Below are 15,703 nucleotides of genomic sequence, written 5' to 3' on the forward strand. Positions count from 1 at the left end.
TACTCTTCATTCCCTAGAATTAGAATTGTGCCTACAGAAAAGGCTTTCATGTTTCTCCTATGGGAAGAGAAATAAGCTCACTAACCACGTTTCTGTCTCCCCACATTTCACCCTCTTCCTCCTGTTCTGTCCAATCCCACATGTTGTCTGTCTACCTTAGAGCCAGCGCTCGAAACCTCTTTCCCAGTCCAGTCTCTGTGCTGCACCCCACAGAGGGCAGAACTGTTAGACTGCATTCCTCTCCTTGTGTCAGAGGCCAGTGTGCTTGGCTAACTATTCATAAACATTAACAATCTATCCATCACCTTATATATTCAGTTCATCTTCTTCAGTAAGTAAAACCCTGGGTTTATTTAGGTTACCCCATCCCTAGTCAACTATATTCCATTCATATTGGATAGAAAACCATTCCCTCATTCCTGACATTTGTAACAGTTCCCAGTTCTTCCAGCTGTTACCGCTTCTCCAGGCCTCACTGGCAACAAGCCATGCCAGGGCCTCCAGTCCAACTAGAGTCCTTTACTCCCCATTTCTGAAGGTCTCAAACCTCCAAGACTCTTAAGTAGAACTCTTCTGGGATTCAAACTGAGACTTCTAAACTGTGTCCTCAATAAGGGCAAAGCAAATCTCACTGTTCTGGTTTTAGAGCATCTAACAGGAGCATAAAACATGGACTCTTTAAGAGTAACTACCTAGTTTAAAGAAAACACCAGGAAATGGCTCTCTGCACAATTAGATTAAGGATACCCATAGAAGGGTATCTGGGATGTATAGAAAGGATCCTTGAAATCAACCTATCAGACTAAAACCACTAGCAGGAAACATCTTCTGGATGAGAAGTCCCAGAAGAACAAGATTCAGTGGAAGGGGAAGGCTTGATGCGCTACTATCTTGGGCCAACTGTGTAGTTGGAAGAATCAGGAGCTGAGGGCAATGACACACCTATAATTACAGCATGTGAAAGGCTGAGATGGAAGGCTTGAGCATTAAAGGTAGCCTGGGCTATACAACAAGATGAAGTAGAACGGGAGAGAAGGGGCAACAGGGGTAGGAAAGCAAGAAGAGGAGGTAAAGGGTGGAGGAGAGAAGGGGAAGAGGGAGGGAGGGAAAAAGAAAAGAAGGGAGGAAGGGAATAGCAGAGATGGGGAAAGGGAAAGAAAGAAAGAAAGAAAGAAAGAAAGAAAGAAAGAAAGAAAGAAAGAAAGAAAGAAAGAAAGAAGGAGAGAGAAGATTAATTCTGGAAAGTCTTTACACTGAAGGAAAAATTTAGTCTTTACATGGCCAAAGGCCTTGTAAGTCCTGAATGGCATAATGGGATTTGGGTTTTAGAAAGATCACTACGACTGCTCCAAGCAAGATAAAGTAAATCTGAGTGAAGAACAGAGAGACCCACTAGTGGCTGTGTTATTAATCCCGATGTGAGATAACAGGAGTCCTTGCTGATGTCAGAGCTATGAGAAAGGTATGAATCTGAACAGGTGGCACAAGAGAGAAAACCAGACTTAGTTCATGTCTGGAATATATGAGGTATATATGGTATGAGGCAGAAACGATGAGAGAGGATATAAATACCAAGGGGACCATGTCTGAGACAATCAGTTGGCAACATCAAAGCAAAAGCCAGAAATAATTGTTGGGAGAATAATGAGGGAACATTCTAGTTTGCAAAAGGTAAGATGACAACAATTCAGGTAGACACAACATAGCCAATGAACAGTGACTAACGCATGGGTTGCTAGAGAGTGAATTGGTCCAAAAATTTAAGGTAATGGGCCTGAGTATGACTTGAGATAAAGGAGATGAAAATAATTAGGAGGGGGAAAGTAAGGCATCTTTTCGACCCTTTTCAAGCAGGAGTAGATAGCAAAACATGGTTCAGTTTGTGGGATTGACTCAAAACGGGCACGACATCTAGATCCTTCAAGATTAAGGAGATGAGAGTGGTCTGAAGCATTCATTGCCTCAGGACTCTCTTGAGCAGTGAAGGCCTTCCCTGTAAGACTGACTAGCCCAGAATTCAGTGGATGTGGAGGAGGAGGTGCTGAGTGGACACCAAGGACATAACTTGGAGCCATAGACTCAGAACAGTGTCTCTATTAGGGGAAAACAACCAAGCAACCTTAGCCATAGTGAATATCGCTTTTATCTGATAAATAATGTGAGTTCCCTTCCCAGTATTTCTAACCACAAATCTTTAGGAAGGCTTCAACTGAATCACTGTAAGTGCATGATAGTCTGATCTCTCACCATGAATCCTGAGTTCACACTGCATAACACCCCTGATAAAAGAACACTCAGCCCCCAATCATCTTTGAGAAAGAAAATCTTATCACAGGGTTAGGCAGCGTAGCTGGTAGTATTGGGGAATTTCTCTTTTCCTAGTTAACTAAAATTATCCTCTTTACAGTCTCTCTGTATTCATCCTCACACTTCCCCACAAGGTTTAGTTATGTGTTCTTTTTCATGGCTTCTCACATGATTGGCAGTAGTGCTCATGGAAGCTTTCTCCTTAACTAAGCCTGCTTCTCCCTAAGACACACATAACCACATCTCATTTGACTGGTTCTAATGTTCCAGTCACTCTGGTTCTTGTAGATTGGTACTCTGGCTGTTGTTCCTCTTCATGGGCAGAGCCAAGTTTTCAGTGTGTTACTGGGTACAGACTGATCAGGGGACAGCATGCAGAGGGGAAGCCAGGATGAACTTACACCGTGAGATCCATAAGGGTTCAAGGCATCATGGTTCCTCACTGTCTCCAATAGACACAATGCAAACTTGAGTGTTCAAAGCCAAGGGGAAATAGAGAGAGGGGTTAAGATGGCACTATCTGGTAAAGTTCTCAGCAAATGGTCAGTGGTGACTAGATTGGGAAACACAGAAGCAGTTCCTCCCTACCCCTAGTCCATGAAGTAGTATGGAGGCAAAGGTTAGCATAGCCATACTGCAGTTCGGAAGGAACCCGAGAGCTGAGCCAGGAGCCCATGTGAAAACCAGATGTCCACATCGAATGTAACAGCCTCCTGAATGGTTTTGTTTTCTTTCTCTCTGTCTTTCTTTCTTTCTTTCTTTCTTTCTTTCCTTCTTTCTTTCTTTCTTTCTTTCTTTTTTTTTTTGCAGGAGACTCCCTTAGCTATCACCAGGGACGTCCTTTCTCCACTGAGGACAGAGACAATGATGTTGCAGTCACCAACTGTGCCATGTCATACAAGGGTGCTTGGTGGTATAAGAACTGCCACCGGACCAACCTCAACGGGAAGTATGGGGAGTCCAGGCACAGTCAGGTAGGCCACATTCTCATTGTGGGCAGAGTGGTGGAGAACACAGAACCCAGGCCTTCAGTTCTATGTTTCAGCAATGCTTCCTGTTTAAAAAGAAGTACTCAGGGGCTGAAAAGAGACCATTCAAGCAGCTTTGTGTGGGAGGAGCTCATCAATTCATCATGGGCTTAATGGTACTCTAACAAGGGGTCTGGAAGGGAAGGGGTCAAAAACCTTATTAATCTAGGCTATTTCCCCAAGAGACTGCAAGCCCACAGTCTTGGCTCAGTGACAACGAAGCAGCTGAAACACACTCAGGAAAAGCCCAGAGGTTGCTGACCCCAGGTAGAAACCACCTGAGTCTCCTCATCATGAATGAGCTGCCCACAATTCTACTATTCAGAATGCTTCTTGCTATTTGGGTTTTTAACATTCACCATAATCCCCTACTATCAGAAACTCCTGAAAGCAAGTCACGAAACTGGCAATAAGAAATGACACACAACTTGCCTTTTATAAAGACATAGGCCTTTGTAAAGGGGACACTGGAAGGAGACTCAGCTCTCTACATCATCTTGGGAACACTGACATGAGCCCCTTGTTAAATTAAGAACAGCTGAATTCATAAGGGAATCTCTCAATCCAGTCATTCTCTTTAAGCAGGATGCTCTGCTGAGGGGGAAGGTGATCTGACATATTCATCTTTCTCACACTCAGGGGATCAACTGGTACCATTGGAAAGGCCATGAATTCTCCATCCCCTTTGTAGAAATGAAGATGAGGCCCTACATCCATCGTCTCACAGCCGGGAGGAAACGGCGAGCCTTGAAATTCTGAGCACTGGGCAGCCAGCCATCAGCCAAACGATCTTTTCTGTCATTTGTTTGTATTTTATAATATGAGACAAGGGGGGAGGGGCAACAGTAATGTGCTTCACAACATATTCAGACTATCTGAAGGAAGCAGGAATCAGTTAGGTACCATCTGCTCCTAATTTCTGCTGCCTTGGAGCCTGACTCTCAGGCTACATGCTCCCTGCTAACCAGTCCTGCCTGATCACCCCCCTCTTTTCTCACACAGGAGGAAAACTGGGGAGTTAAAACAAAAACAGGCCATGAAGTACAGATTATTATGGTGATGGGCACACACACAATTTTCTCTGCTCCCTCTTCTGAGATACTATCCAACTTCTAAGAAATAGTAATCTGGTCACCGCTGACCATGACCAGGTGACCACACTATCCCAGAGAAGATTCAACAAGAAAGCTTAGCCAATCTTCTCTTAAGAGGAAAGATACCCACCACACTCTGGCACAACAGCCCAAGTTCACTTCAATGGGCTAAAGATTCTCCCATTCTGACACTTAACTTTTAGGAAGAGTGGCCTCTCTTCCAGCCCCCGCCCCTCCACTAGATCCTATAGACCTACCAACCCAACTATTGTTTAGAACTCCAGTTACCAAAGCTTGTCTGATCCTGGCCCTGGATCACATAAGAGCTGTGCCCTGAGTGTCATAAGCTATTGTCATGGAATAACTTTCTTTGGTGGTGAGACTTGGGGAAGGGAATTGTTTCTAGCACATTTGCACCAGGCATTGACAAAGGACAGGAGTAGAAATGAAGGCACCTACCAGGGAGTCCGTAGGTCCCATTGGAATCTGACCTTGTTTAGTGCTACTTCGTACATTTATGATCTGATTTACCATGGACTCCTTTCTCTGATTCCTAGCTGAAGGTCTCTAGTTCTTTATCCAGCCAGGCTCTCCTCAGTGGAAGTGGCTTCATAAGAATCAGGGGGGAAATTTGTCTGAGCCATTCCCCTGACTGATTACCCTGGGAGGAGACAGAATATTTGTCCAGGACTTTTGTTTGTTTGCTTTGATCCTGTAGTAAACAGAACTGACCCCCTCAATGAGGTGAGATCATGAGAAACATTTTCCATCTCCCTCTGTTATCCTGCTTTGAGAAGAAAAATGAAAAGTGCCAGAGGAAATTGCATTTAGAACTCCAAAGGTGAGAGGAGTGATCTCCCCGCCCCCCACATGATTTGATTTTTAAGCCCTGGAGAACTGGAGGCTATAGAAGCCATGACCTTTCAGCTTCTCCTCAAATAAAAAACAAGCCAGTCTTCCCTGCAGCAAACTCTGCCAAGCTTCTCAACTGCCTTCTCCCTGTCTTTCTGTCCGCTCCCATCTCTGAGGACCCAGTGTGTGCTATAGGGCCTGTGGCTACCATCTAGGGTGTCTTATACCTGTGCCAACCATTTCCTGAACAAGTTGGCATCTTGAAATAGAAATAGCTACCATTTAATCAAACTTTGAGCAAGAAGCAATAGTCCTCCTGGGCTGATGATCACCTGCTTAGCATCATGACATTGGAGTTAGCTTGCCATTTTCTGTAACCTCCCCCATTTTTGTGATGCAGACCCAGTGACCTATTCAAGGCCAAAAACGCAGATGGAGTTTTCACTTTTTAATCCATCATGGACTTCAAACAGCTAAGAGAGGGAGGAAGAAAGGGAAGCCTATAGGTTATATAAAATTTAACTAGATGTAGGCCAACCATGCAGAACCAGAGGTAAGCGCTTTCAAAGGACTTGAGGGCTGTGATACAGGGCCACCTCAGACACCATGACAGCTACAAGTCCTTGATGGATTTGTTCAAATCTCTGGGACTCGGTTTCCTCACCTAGTTGAATTAGAGTTTAGACCAAAAGAATTTCTAATGCTCCTTTAGGTTTAACAGTCAATAATGTTTATCTGTGATAGGAAAGCAGAATCAAAGTTGGCCTTGGTGAGCCATCATAATTAAGGAAAAGCCAGAATCTTTGTGAAGGAGATGGGGAAAGGGAAGGAAAGAAAGAAGGGAGGAAAGAGACTGACTCAGAACTCTCTGTGTCTCTCATACACACACACACACACACACACACACACACACACACACACACACACACACCCCAAAAACAATGCTAAAAGAAGCTGAAGTCATTATGTCTACAAAAGCAGAGCCAAGGACCTGGGTGTGGCTGAACAGCCCACCTCATCAAGGGAGCCGAAATGGAACAAAATTTTGTAGTCATCACTTCCAGGAAAAAAAAAAATCAAGAAATATCAATGGAAATCCAAACTTGCTTTTCAGTGGAACTATTGTATCCTGTGGAACATTTTTATAAATAGTATTGGCTGCATCGCCTAGATTCATTTAAAGGAATTTTAAAGTAAGGCAGAGACTTCAAAGATCAGCTCATCCACCCTTCTGTAAAAGGGTTTAGAGATCCCTTTTGTTCAGTAGAGTGAGTCCCCTGAAAACTCTATGTTTTGGAGAAACTGTCTTCTCAAGATCATGGGGAGCTTAACTCAAAGCTTCTGAACTTGACTGGCTTAACTTCTTCACTGGGTTTCTTAACTGACTCCATTTTTTAATCGTCTCCTTCCCACACCTGGTTTTGTCGCTGAGGACTTGGTGCAGACAGCATTACTTAGCACCCATCCTAATCACCCAAGATTCCCAGAAGGGACTCAAAATGACTGGAAGGAGGCCTGTCAAGAAAGTGGTACAACTGCAGACTTAGGCAAAAACCCGAACAATAAGAAAAACAGTAACAACCAGTCACCAGAGACTGCCATGAATTCACTGCCTAGAATCAAGAGCCAGGCCACTCCTCTTTGTGTGCCCCATCACAGAAAGATGGTTTCTATACTAAATTCTTATTTTTCCCAGGGCTACTTCTGGAAGGTGAAGACATTAATTGTGAAAACTCTTTTTAGGGATGACAACCATATATGAAGTGTTGGCCTTCAAACACGACTTAATGAGTAAAGGGGGACTTGGTAAGAGGAGCAAAGTGGTCCTCACAACTCCCAGATGCCCACTGAATAACTTATGAGAAATAGGGCAGGAAGCAGCATAGTTCTTACAGTTCTGGTAACTTCAGACCAAACCAGGACCCAGAACCCATTTATACAGGAGTCTGATTTATAAAAGAACAGCAACATGGCAGCAAAGAGAGCTCCCACAGATATTTAAATGTCCCCTTCTCCCAGTTACTAACACCCAATCTCTAAAGAGGTAAGGTTCATCCCAAATAATCCTGTTGCCTTCCACTGGGGAGCCAATCGGCTCTTCCTAGATAGAAAACTCTCATTTCAAAGGCAAATTTAAAGGACCAAGTTTGCCTTGCCAGTGAGCTTGATGCCTATACAAACTCTCCCAAACACATCTTTACCTTTAAAATCTAGTATCAGGACAGAGTTATAGATTATGGAATAAGAGGTCATTATAGAATCTTTTCAATTAGCTTTTTCAAAGTATCCATTGAGAAAGGTTTGATGAGTTCCCCTTGGTCCTTCCCTCTAGAGAAAGAAAAATGGGATTTATGAGAGTCATGGACATTTTAAAAACACCCGGGGGGCCATGGCCTTTTCTTTTTCTTCCCCTTAGGATTTCTGGAGGAGGGGAAAGCACTTCCCCAGGATACAGACTTTTCTATCTATTGCCTGATAATCACCGAACTCCTATTGGATCTAACTCCTTGGTTGCATTTCTGTCCCTCTGAAGAGGGAGAGGGGAGGTCATTTTCACCTCGATTTACAGCCTACTGTTCACTCTGAAATACCCACAAGAAGGCCTAATATCCAATAAGTCCTGGAGGAGGTGAGATAATGCTTAGCTTACCTCGAACTTGCTAAGGCTACACAAAGATGCTTGGTTCTCATCCATCCTCCCTGGGTGGTCTCTTTCATTCTTATAACAAAGCAGTGAAGGTTCTCTCCTCTGGGGAAAAGGGGACAGAGCTGGCTTCCGGGCTGAGGCTTGTAGCTTCTCTTATCCCACTGGGTCCTCAGAACAAATTTCTGAAGTTCCTTGGCTAACTGCTTCCCTCTAAGCCTTTGCTTCTTCCGCAGCCCAACTCTCCCATATGCAGCTTTCCTGATTACAGCATTTTGGCATTGCCAGGCAATATAAGAACTCACAGAATGAATGAAAGCTACTCAAATTGTAGAGGGAAAACAACTCCGATAGGAAGAGACATCACCGGGAGTAGGGGAGGTTTCTGTTTTCAGAGGATTGTGTGTTGGTGCAGATGAGGGTCCCTTTGGAAAAGGTAGCTTTGGTTCATCCTAACTAAATCCACGCTGGATTTAGTTAAACCAGTTTTGTCTCCTTCGAGATCTGAGAAAATAGCTAGGAAGAGAAAAAAAGTAAGTTAAATAAAAGAAGCTGATGGAATCTTATAAAATAAAAGCAAACCTTAGAGATGGTCCCACAATGGAAACACAGAAACCACGTGAGTGACTAAGGTAAGGGCATCAGCATTGGCTTCTCAAATTCAGGCCTTAAATAAAGCACCCATAGATTCGCCCCTTCACCTGAGATAGGGGGCCTTACTGCGCAGATGCAAACGCAGACGCAAACGCAGACGCAGACGTAAGAAGAGGGAGGGCTTTCTTTGCTGCTCGACCAATGTTGCCTCAACCTCTCTTCCGTTCCCAGCTAGCACAGCCTGGTTTGTCATCTCAAGTAGTTCTGATTTATTTTTTAAGGTCACTCTTCACCCAAAACATGACTTCATTGCACCTGCAGCATTTCATTGTCCAAGTGTCCTTGGCAAACCTCACAGCAGCCTTTGGACAGTGTTATGTTTTTTCCCAAACAGGAAATCCTCACTCCTTCCACAGCTTAAGAAGACTGTTGCAGGATATACATTCAACCAGATCCTTGTTCCTATTAACTTAATAGAACATCTCCTATTATCTGAGCGGTAAGACTAGGTTAAAGCTCAATTTCTAACTTGGAAATATTGAATCCTTTCAACTCCCCACCTTGACACTCTTCTGGGTACGGTCATTGGCTAGTTGCTACCATGGGCTCTGAGAGAAAAAGAATCTTTGAGATATAGGCACACTATACTCAGGAATACTAGGCCACCCAGGATGGGGTTAGTGTTGCAGGGCAAACAAATGGATAAGAACTGTTTTGTTTTGTTTTTCCTTGTCAATGTTTTTACAACCCACAGAGAAACCTGTAGCCTTTAAACAATCTGTCATTGAACACTAATATACTCAACCAGGTCTCCTAGGAAAACATTAAAGAACACTCCTTCGGAGCCAAAGGAAATTCTAGAGATCAGCTAGCATGACCCTCCCGTGTCATATCAAGGAAAGCACAGCTGAACTAGGCAGGCAGCTTGCTCGACTTCACACAGCCAATTAGACATAAAAGTGGGGTAGCCTAGCACATTTTTAAAAAATTCTGTCTCTCCTAATACAGACTGAGAAAAGCAGTATTTATTGTACACCTATTGATCGGATTCTGTGCGAAGGGCTCCACATCAATTACTTTATTGAACCCTCATCCCAATCCAGAGTAAGTTTTAATCATTTTCTAGAAGAGGGAAAGGAAAGCACAGGATTGTTAAATAACACGTCTGAAGTCGCACGGTTTCTGAGGAGTACCACTCACTGTCTCTGTCTAATACAAGCAGCCTTAGTTTTTCCAGTTTGTAAAACTGCTGTCACCTTGACCAGGTGGCCGCCATCTTGAACCTCACTACCATTCTCGTGATGTTTCTAACTCCATCCACCTCTCCTTTTCCTTCTAACAAGTGGAAAATTTTTGCTTTTTCTTCCTGCTATGCAGCTGAGGGTCCAAGGACCCTCAACCCCAATTGTCAGTAGTAGTAAGAAATAGCCCAGAAGCAATTCTTTTTTTCTTTCTGTTTAAAGTTTTGAAGATGGTGTCAGAACACAAACATGACTTCCCACGCCAGGGCTGCTTCTCTTTTCTAACACAGACCCCTTTCCAAACTAGAACAAGAGACAACAAAGATCAAGGAAGAAGAGACCATGGGATAACACTGTGTAAGTGCCTCGGGAATCAGTTTAACCCTAGAATTTTCAAAGGAAAAGTTATCAATGTGTTCACACAAATAGCAGAAAGTGCAAATATCCTGTAAATTTCTAGATTAAAATCATCAGATTGCAGGAAAAAAAATCACACAACCCCTTCCCAGATCCCAGGGTTCCCTGAAGGAACATGACACTACATTCATAAAGACTGGAGCTACAAGAAGTCAGGAGAGTTCTCTGTGTTTATTTTCTCATTTCCTTTCTCCCACTCCTTACCCATCTCTCATCTCAGTAAGAGAGAAGTTTAGGAGAACAATTTGTCACAATCCTGACTAGCTTTGCTACGTGAGAATATTTAGAAAAATGTCAGAAACTTGGTGGCTTCAACTATCAGACAACTCCCAACACTGAGCCCTGTTTCCCTCGTTTAGACACATATGTTAAAAGGACTAGGTCCTCCCAAGAGCGAATTCAGTTCCCCTCAAATGGTAACTTCTCTGGAACACCTCAGACACTAAATACGGCAAGCACAGCAGCTCCTGCAAGACTGTCTCTCAGCAGAGTCGTCCCATGCTACCTCCTTTCTTCACTATCCCCCTTCAAGGCATAGGGACGCTGCAGAGACTCACAAAGGTCAGAATCTGTAAGAGTCTAGTCCTTCCTGCTTCTATTTAATATACACGCTCTTCCCTCCTATATTTAAACACACACACACACACACACACACACACACACACACACACACACACACACTAACCCCAAACACCCTCAAGCCTATAGGAATTTCCAGGTGCCCAGAACAAGTCACTGTGACTCTGAGGGGTTTTATGGCCTGGGGTTCCAAGCAGATGACACTCATCCTGGTGGTCTCTCAATTGCCATCCTGAGAAATCATAAGCACCAAATCCTCCATTCCCTCCGAATTTGAATTTGTGGTTTTAACCTTTAATAGCCTTTTTGGGTAAAATAACAAAGACGAACGAATTTACTGACTTTGTAGCTACACTGTTCTTGAAAAGGCTCTTTTTTTAGCAAAGGCCAAAAGGAAGAAGAAGAGAAGTGGTATGTGGTATATGCTCGTCAGGTGGTGCACATTCTGATGAAATCAAATCAAAAGCTATAGAGGAATGAAGAAGGAGAGCCAACTTGCCCCATCCTTTCATGGCACTGTAGCTCAAAGACTGGAATCTGCTTGTTAACCATTGTTAACTAGTATTTTTAGTCCCGGTTGCTTTTAGCCTCTGTATAGTTCCTTTTTTAAACACATTTTCTATACGTTAATAAAAGATCCTGAAGGAAAGGTTCATGTGTCTTCTCCATCCTTTGGGGGAATAATGGGGGTGTACCTGCTTTCTCTGGGTCCTCTCTCTTGAGCAGTTACCAGATCCTTCTACCCACATGTCCCCTCTGCATCACCCTTTTAAGTGAGCTGTCCTTCTCTCCAGTATCCCTGCTCTCTGTTCTGTGTCCCAGATCCACTATTTTTATTCTGCCCATTACAGCCTTGCCATCTCATGTCTCTCCCTCCATGGCTGCACCTCCTTCCTCCTCTCTCTACACCCCTCTCCCTTTCTCACCTGTTCTCCATCTCCTCAAAACTTGTAATCTCACTCTTTCTTTATCATCACAGAAGGTCACTAGTGAATGAAGGCTCTTGTCTTATCTATGGTTTAATGTCCTGGATCAGTCACCATGACAGTGGTCCAGTCTGCCTCCTGCCTCCCCCCTGCTTCTCTCCTGACTCCCTCAACCTTCCTGTGCCCAGTGGAAGTCACATTTCCAAATCGTTAGTGCCACCTATGGGTGTTGATGGAGACTAATGGACAAACCTACTTATCTAACCCTTCCTGCCTCTCCTTAGTTCATGCCGGGCCCCTGCCAGGCCTTATTACTCCAGCTTGGAACTAGTTCAGCCAGCTTACCACCAGCCATTCTAATGGTGGCTCTGGTGGCCAATTTTTCTCACCTTGATCACCCATAAAGGCCTTCTCCCTTTATCTTTCTGTTAATGTACAATATAAGACTAACTCTACCCTCTGGATTATACTAGGTATAATAATCTTACCTGGGAAATATCCCCAGTAAGAGGTTGACAAGAGAAATGCTCGTCCCGACCAGTTTCATAAGGTCACAAAGGTCTCAAGGTAACTGACCCATAGATTGCATTAAGCACATTGACCTGAAAGAACTCTGTCCCAGGGAAAGGAATGAGAAGGAAGGAGGTTTTTAAAAGCCTGGCAGGGGGAGGACAAAGTGGCCAGGTCCCATGATGGTGCAAATCATCAAAGGGGGAAAACCACCAAGGAGCATGAGGCAGTATATAGATATAAAGCCAGAAAGAGTTTGCTATAAATGTTGGCCGACTCCCTGGGACCACGTGAGAGAGCAGGAGGCCACAGCACAGGCCAAACATTGTGAAATCCCCAAGCCAGGGAAGAGGAAACTTTCTTCGTGTCCCCTGTTAAAATGGAGAAATGGTGAGTATTTGAAAGAATGGACTAAATTACATTTCAGGGAGTGAGCATGAAGAACTCATTCTTGCCAATTTGTTTTTCTGGTGCCAACAGGCTTCTTCACACCTCTGGGCCATTCTCTGAGCAAGCTGAAGGAGCCCTCTGTGTCCCTGTGACCCATTTACCCATTTCCTCAACGCTACTCGTCCTCCCCACCACCTAAATTCTAGGATGTCATTTAAGGGAGGACTTTAAAAACAGCCACATTTTCTGGCCCTGCTTTGAATAAACTTCCTGGAACCCAGGCCTCAGAATTTTGTACCAGAGGGGTATTATTATAATATTGAGAGGAAAGTCTGCTCCTCTGAATCTCTTGCTGTCCAGACACAGAAGTAGAAACTAAAGGGATCTAGTGGAATTTAAAGGAACTTCAGTAATTAGTATTTATTCTGAGAGGTCTGCATGGAAGCGTTATGTTCTAACTTAAATGGGTATAACTCACCCATTGCTCAAGACCTCTGGGTACATTTACAACCATCTGAACACAGACTTAATTATTGTTGTGTTGTGGGAACTACAAACTGCCACGGGAAAAATTAAAAGTGGATTATTAAGCAAGAGAAATGTTCATAGCATTAGTAATCAGTGCAATTACCCTGTAGTATCTTCTCTCCCATAATGCCCTGAGTGGCCCTGGGGACCTGTGCTTCAGCAGCGGTCGTTCTACCAGTCAGCAATAGGACATCATCACAAAATGAGATGCCTGTAGTCCTGGTTCCCTCCTTTGCTATGACACACAGAAGGTGCCCCACTGCCCAGGTTTGCAAGGCATTCTAAAACAGATATACATTGCACCCTTAAATATAGACATATGCGTGTCTCTTGTTCCTTTTTCAATCATCTTACCATCCACGTTCAACAAATACCTATTACATAGTTAACTAAATGCTGACTTTAGCTAAACAGATGAAGACTATTGGCTGGAGAGGCACCTCATAAGAATAAATCCTGCTGGTGTTTATTACCTAAATTCAGTTGCCAGCACCCATATTGGGCAGCTCACAACTGCCTATGTAACTCCAGCCTCAGGAAACTCAAAGCCCTTTTCTGGCCTCTGTACTATTGAGTATGCGTGTGTGTGCACATAATTAACCATAACTCATGTTTTTAAACAACAAAGACTTCCAGTGACTTTAAGATACCTCCCATCCCGACCTTCTTGAAGGTATTTGCAACCCTCTCCTTTTTACAGTGAAGAGATATTATTTATCCCCCCCCACCATATGCCAACCACATCCATATTAATTGCTGGGACTTTGGTACTGATGTGTTAGAGTTCTCCTAAGAAACAGAACTAACAAGTGATAGATTCTGGTGGTGATGATAGAAAACAGACAGACAGACAGACAGACAGACAGACAGACAACAATTGGCCTATGTGACCATGGAAGTTAAGAAGTCTCATGATCTGTCATCTACAAGCTAGAAACCCAGAAAAGCCAATGGTGTAGTTTAGTTCAAGTCTAAAAGTCAAAGAACCAGGAAAACCAATGACAATCCAATTTAAGGGCAGGAAAATCACAAGATATCAGCTCAGCAGATAAGCAGGGACAAATAGGAGGCAAACTCCTTCTTCTGCAGCTTTTCTGCACATTTCTGCCCTCAACTGTTGGGATGGTACCCACCCACACGGAGAACACAATCTACTACCCTAACTTGTCAGTCCATGCCTGTTGTCTGCAGTAGCTCTCTCATAGATACACACATGGAAATAACATTCAATATGGGCACTGGCACACAAAATTAATCCCCACACTAGGAATTGTCCCATAGATGTCCCTCTGATGGGAACATCATAGTATAGACAAGTTTAGTAAGCCAAACATTTACTCTCTTTTTGCCTGTTTCCCTCTTTGCTCATTTTTACTGCAATCCTTTCTTTCCGATCCAGATATTCCACACATAAGTAAGTCCCCTTGCTCAAAGCTTGTCAAATAAAATAGAGCAAAATTTTCCAAACTTATGTTTATGTGTTCATGGGGAACTGGAAAAAGACACGCAGTGAAAGAACTCAACTAATTAGGATAAGCGTTGTCATTTCAATATTGAAATTTCTTTTTTAAAACTCAGGCACATTTCAAACATTTCAAACACGGAGAAAAGTGGCAATTAAAGAACTCCTTGTCTCTGTGAGCCGACAGAACCTTCTTGGAGGACTGATGGCTCCTATATCCTCCTGAAGGAAAAGAGGAAGCATCCTGAAAGGTGATGGGGCTTTGCTAATGTCGGTGACTTTTAAAGCTTAAAAACAAAAATGCTGTCATCAGAGATTACTGCTGGGTGTCCCCGCATAGCTGCATAAAGTCTTTGGGTCTGCTCTTTGTGACAATCAGCTTCATAGAGGCTTCTGGGAAACAAATGGAAATTACTAGAAATGTGGTAGCAATTATGAAAATTCAATTTGCCAGCTGTATAGGAAATGTTAAGATAAAAAAGTACACTGAGCACCGTGAGGCAGCATGGGTACTACATATAGATTACCTATGGATTACCTATAGATTCAGGCAGTACCTTGCTTGATTTAGGAGCCACATGTTCACTTTTTATGACGTAAGTAAAGCCCATAGAGCAGCTACCCTGAGAGTCTTGGCAACAACGGCAATCCAGGATCTTAAAGGTAACTGGGTGGGCCTATTGCCAGGAAGAGTTGTTAAGGGAGTCCACATAGATCTACTTCTGCCCTCCTATCCCAGTTACCTTTAAGACAAGTTCCAAGTTGTGTTAGTTAGTGTTTCCATTGCCATGAAAAGACACCATGCCAAGGCGATTTTCATAAAGGACAACATTTAATTGGGTCTGGCTTACAGGTTTAGAGGTTCAGTCCATTATCATCATGACAGGAAACATGACAGCAACGAGACAGGCATGGCCTGGTGTGGGAGGAGCTAAGAGTTCTATATCTTATTCCGAAGGCAAACAGGAAGACTGGTTTCCAGGGAGCTAGGATGAGGGTCGTAAAGCCCACACACAATGACACACTTCCTCCAACAAGACCACACCTCCAAATAATGCCACTCCCTGGCCAAGCATATTCGAACCATCACGCCAGACCCCATCACGGATATTTGGAATATTTGGGTAGAGG

The 15,703-nt window shown here is 43.5% G+C and overlaps 1 protein-coding gene and 1 long non-coding RNA gene across 5 annotated transcripts in view; one reads left to right on the forward strand and one right to left on the reverse strand.

The window, feature by feature from the left end:
* Tnr (tenascin R) overlaps nt 1–11,405 on the forward strand; it is a 420,945-nt gene extending 409,540 nt beyond the window's left edge. For 2 of the 3 annotated variants that reach the window (XM_087580076.1, XM_087580075.1), the window contains exons 22-23: nt 3,118–3,281; nt 3,975–11,405. In XM_087580076.1, coding sequence (XP_087436202.1) covers nt 3,118–3,281; nt 3,975–4,094 — 284 coding nt within the window. In that variant the 3' untranslated portion in view covers nt 4,095–11,405. The remainder of the gene's footprint in view (nt 1–3,117; nt 3,282–3,974) is intronic. The other variant, NM_013045.2, reaches the window with a different exon arrangement.
* The window catches only part of LOC148001718 (uncharacterized), a 103,897-nt gene that overhangs the window by 62,899 nt on the left and 25,295 nt on the right, over nt 1–15,703 (reverse strand). The gene's annotated exons all lie outside the window — the stretch shown is intronic.

The sequence above is a fragment of the Rattus norvegicus genome, chromosome 13 (assembly GCF_021556685.1).
Source record: "Rattus norvegicus strain SHRSP/BbbUtx chromosome 13, alternate assembly SHRSP_T2T, whole genome shotgun sequence".
Classification (NCBI taxonomy): domain Eukaryota; kingdom Metazoa; phylum Chordata; class Mammalia; order Rodentia; family Muridae; genus Rattus; species Rattus norvegicus.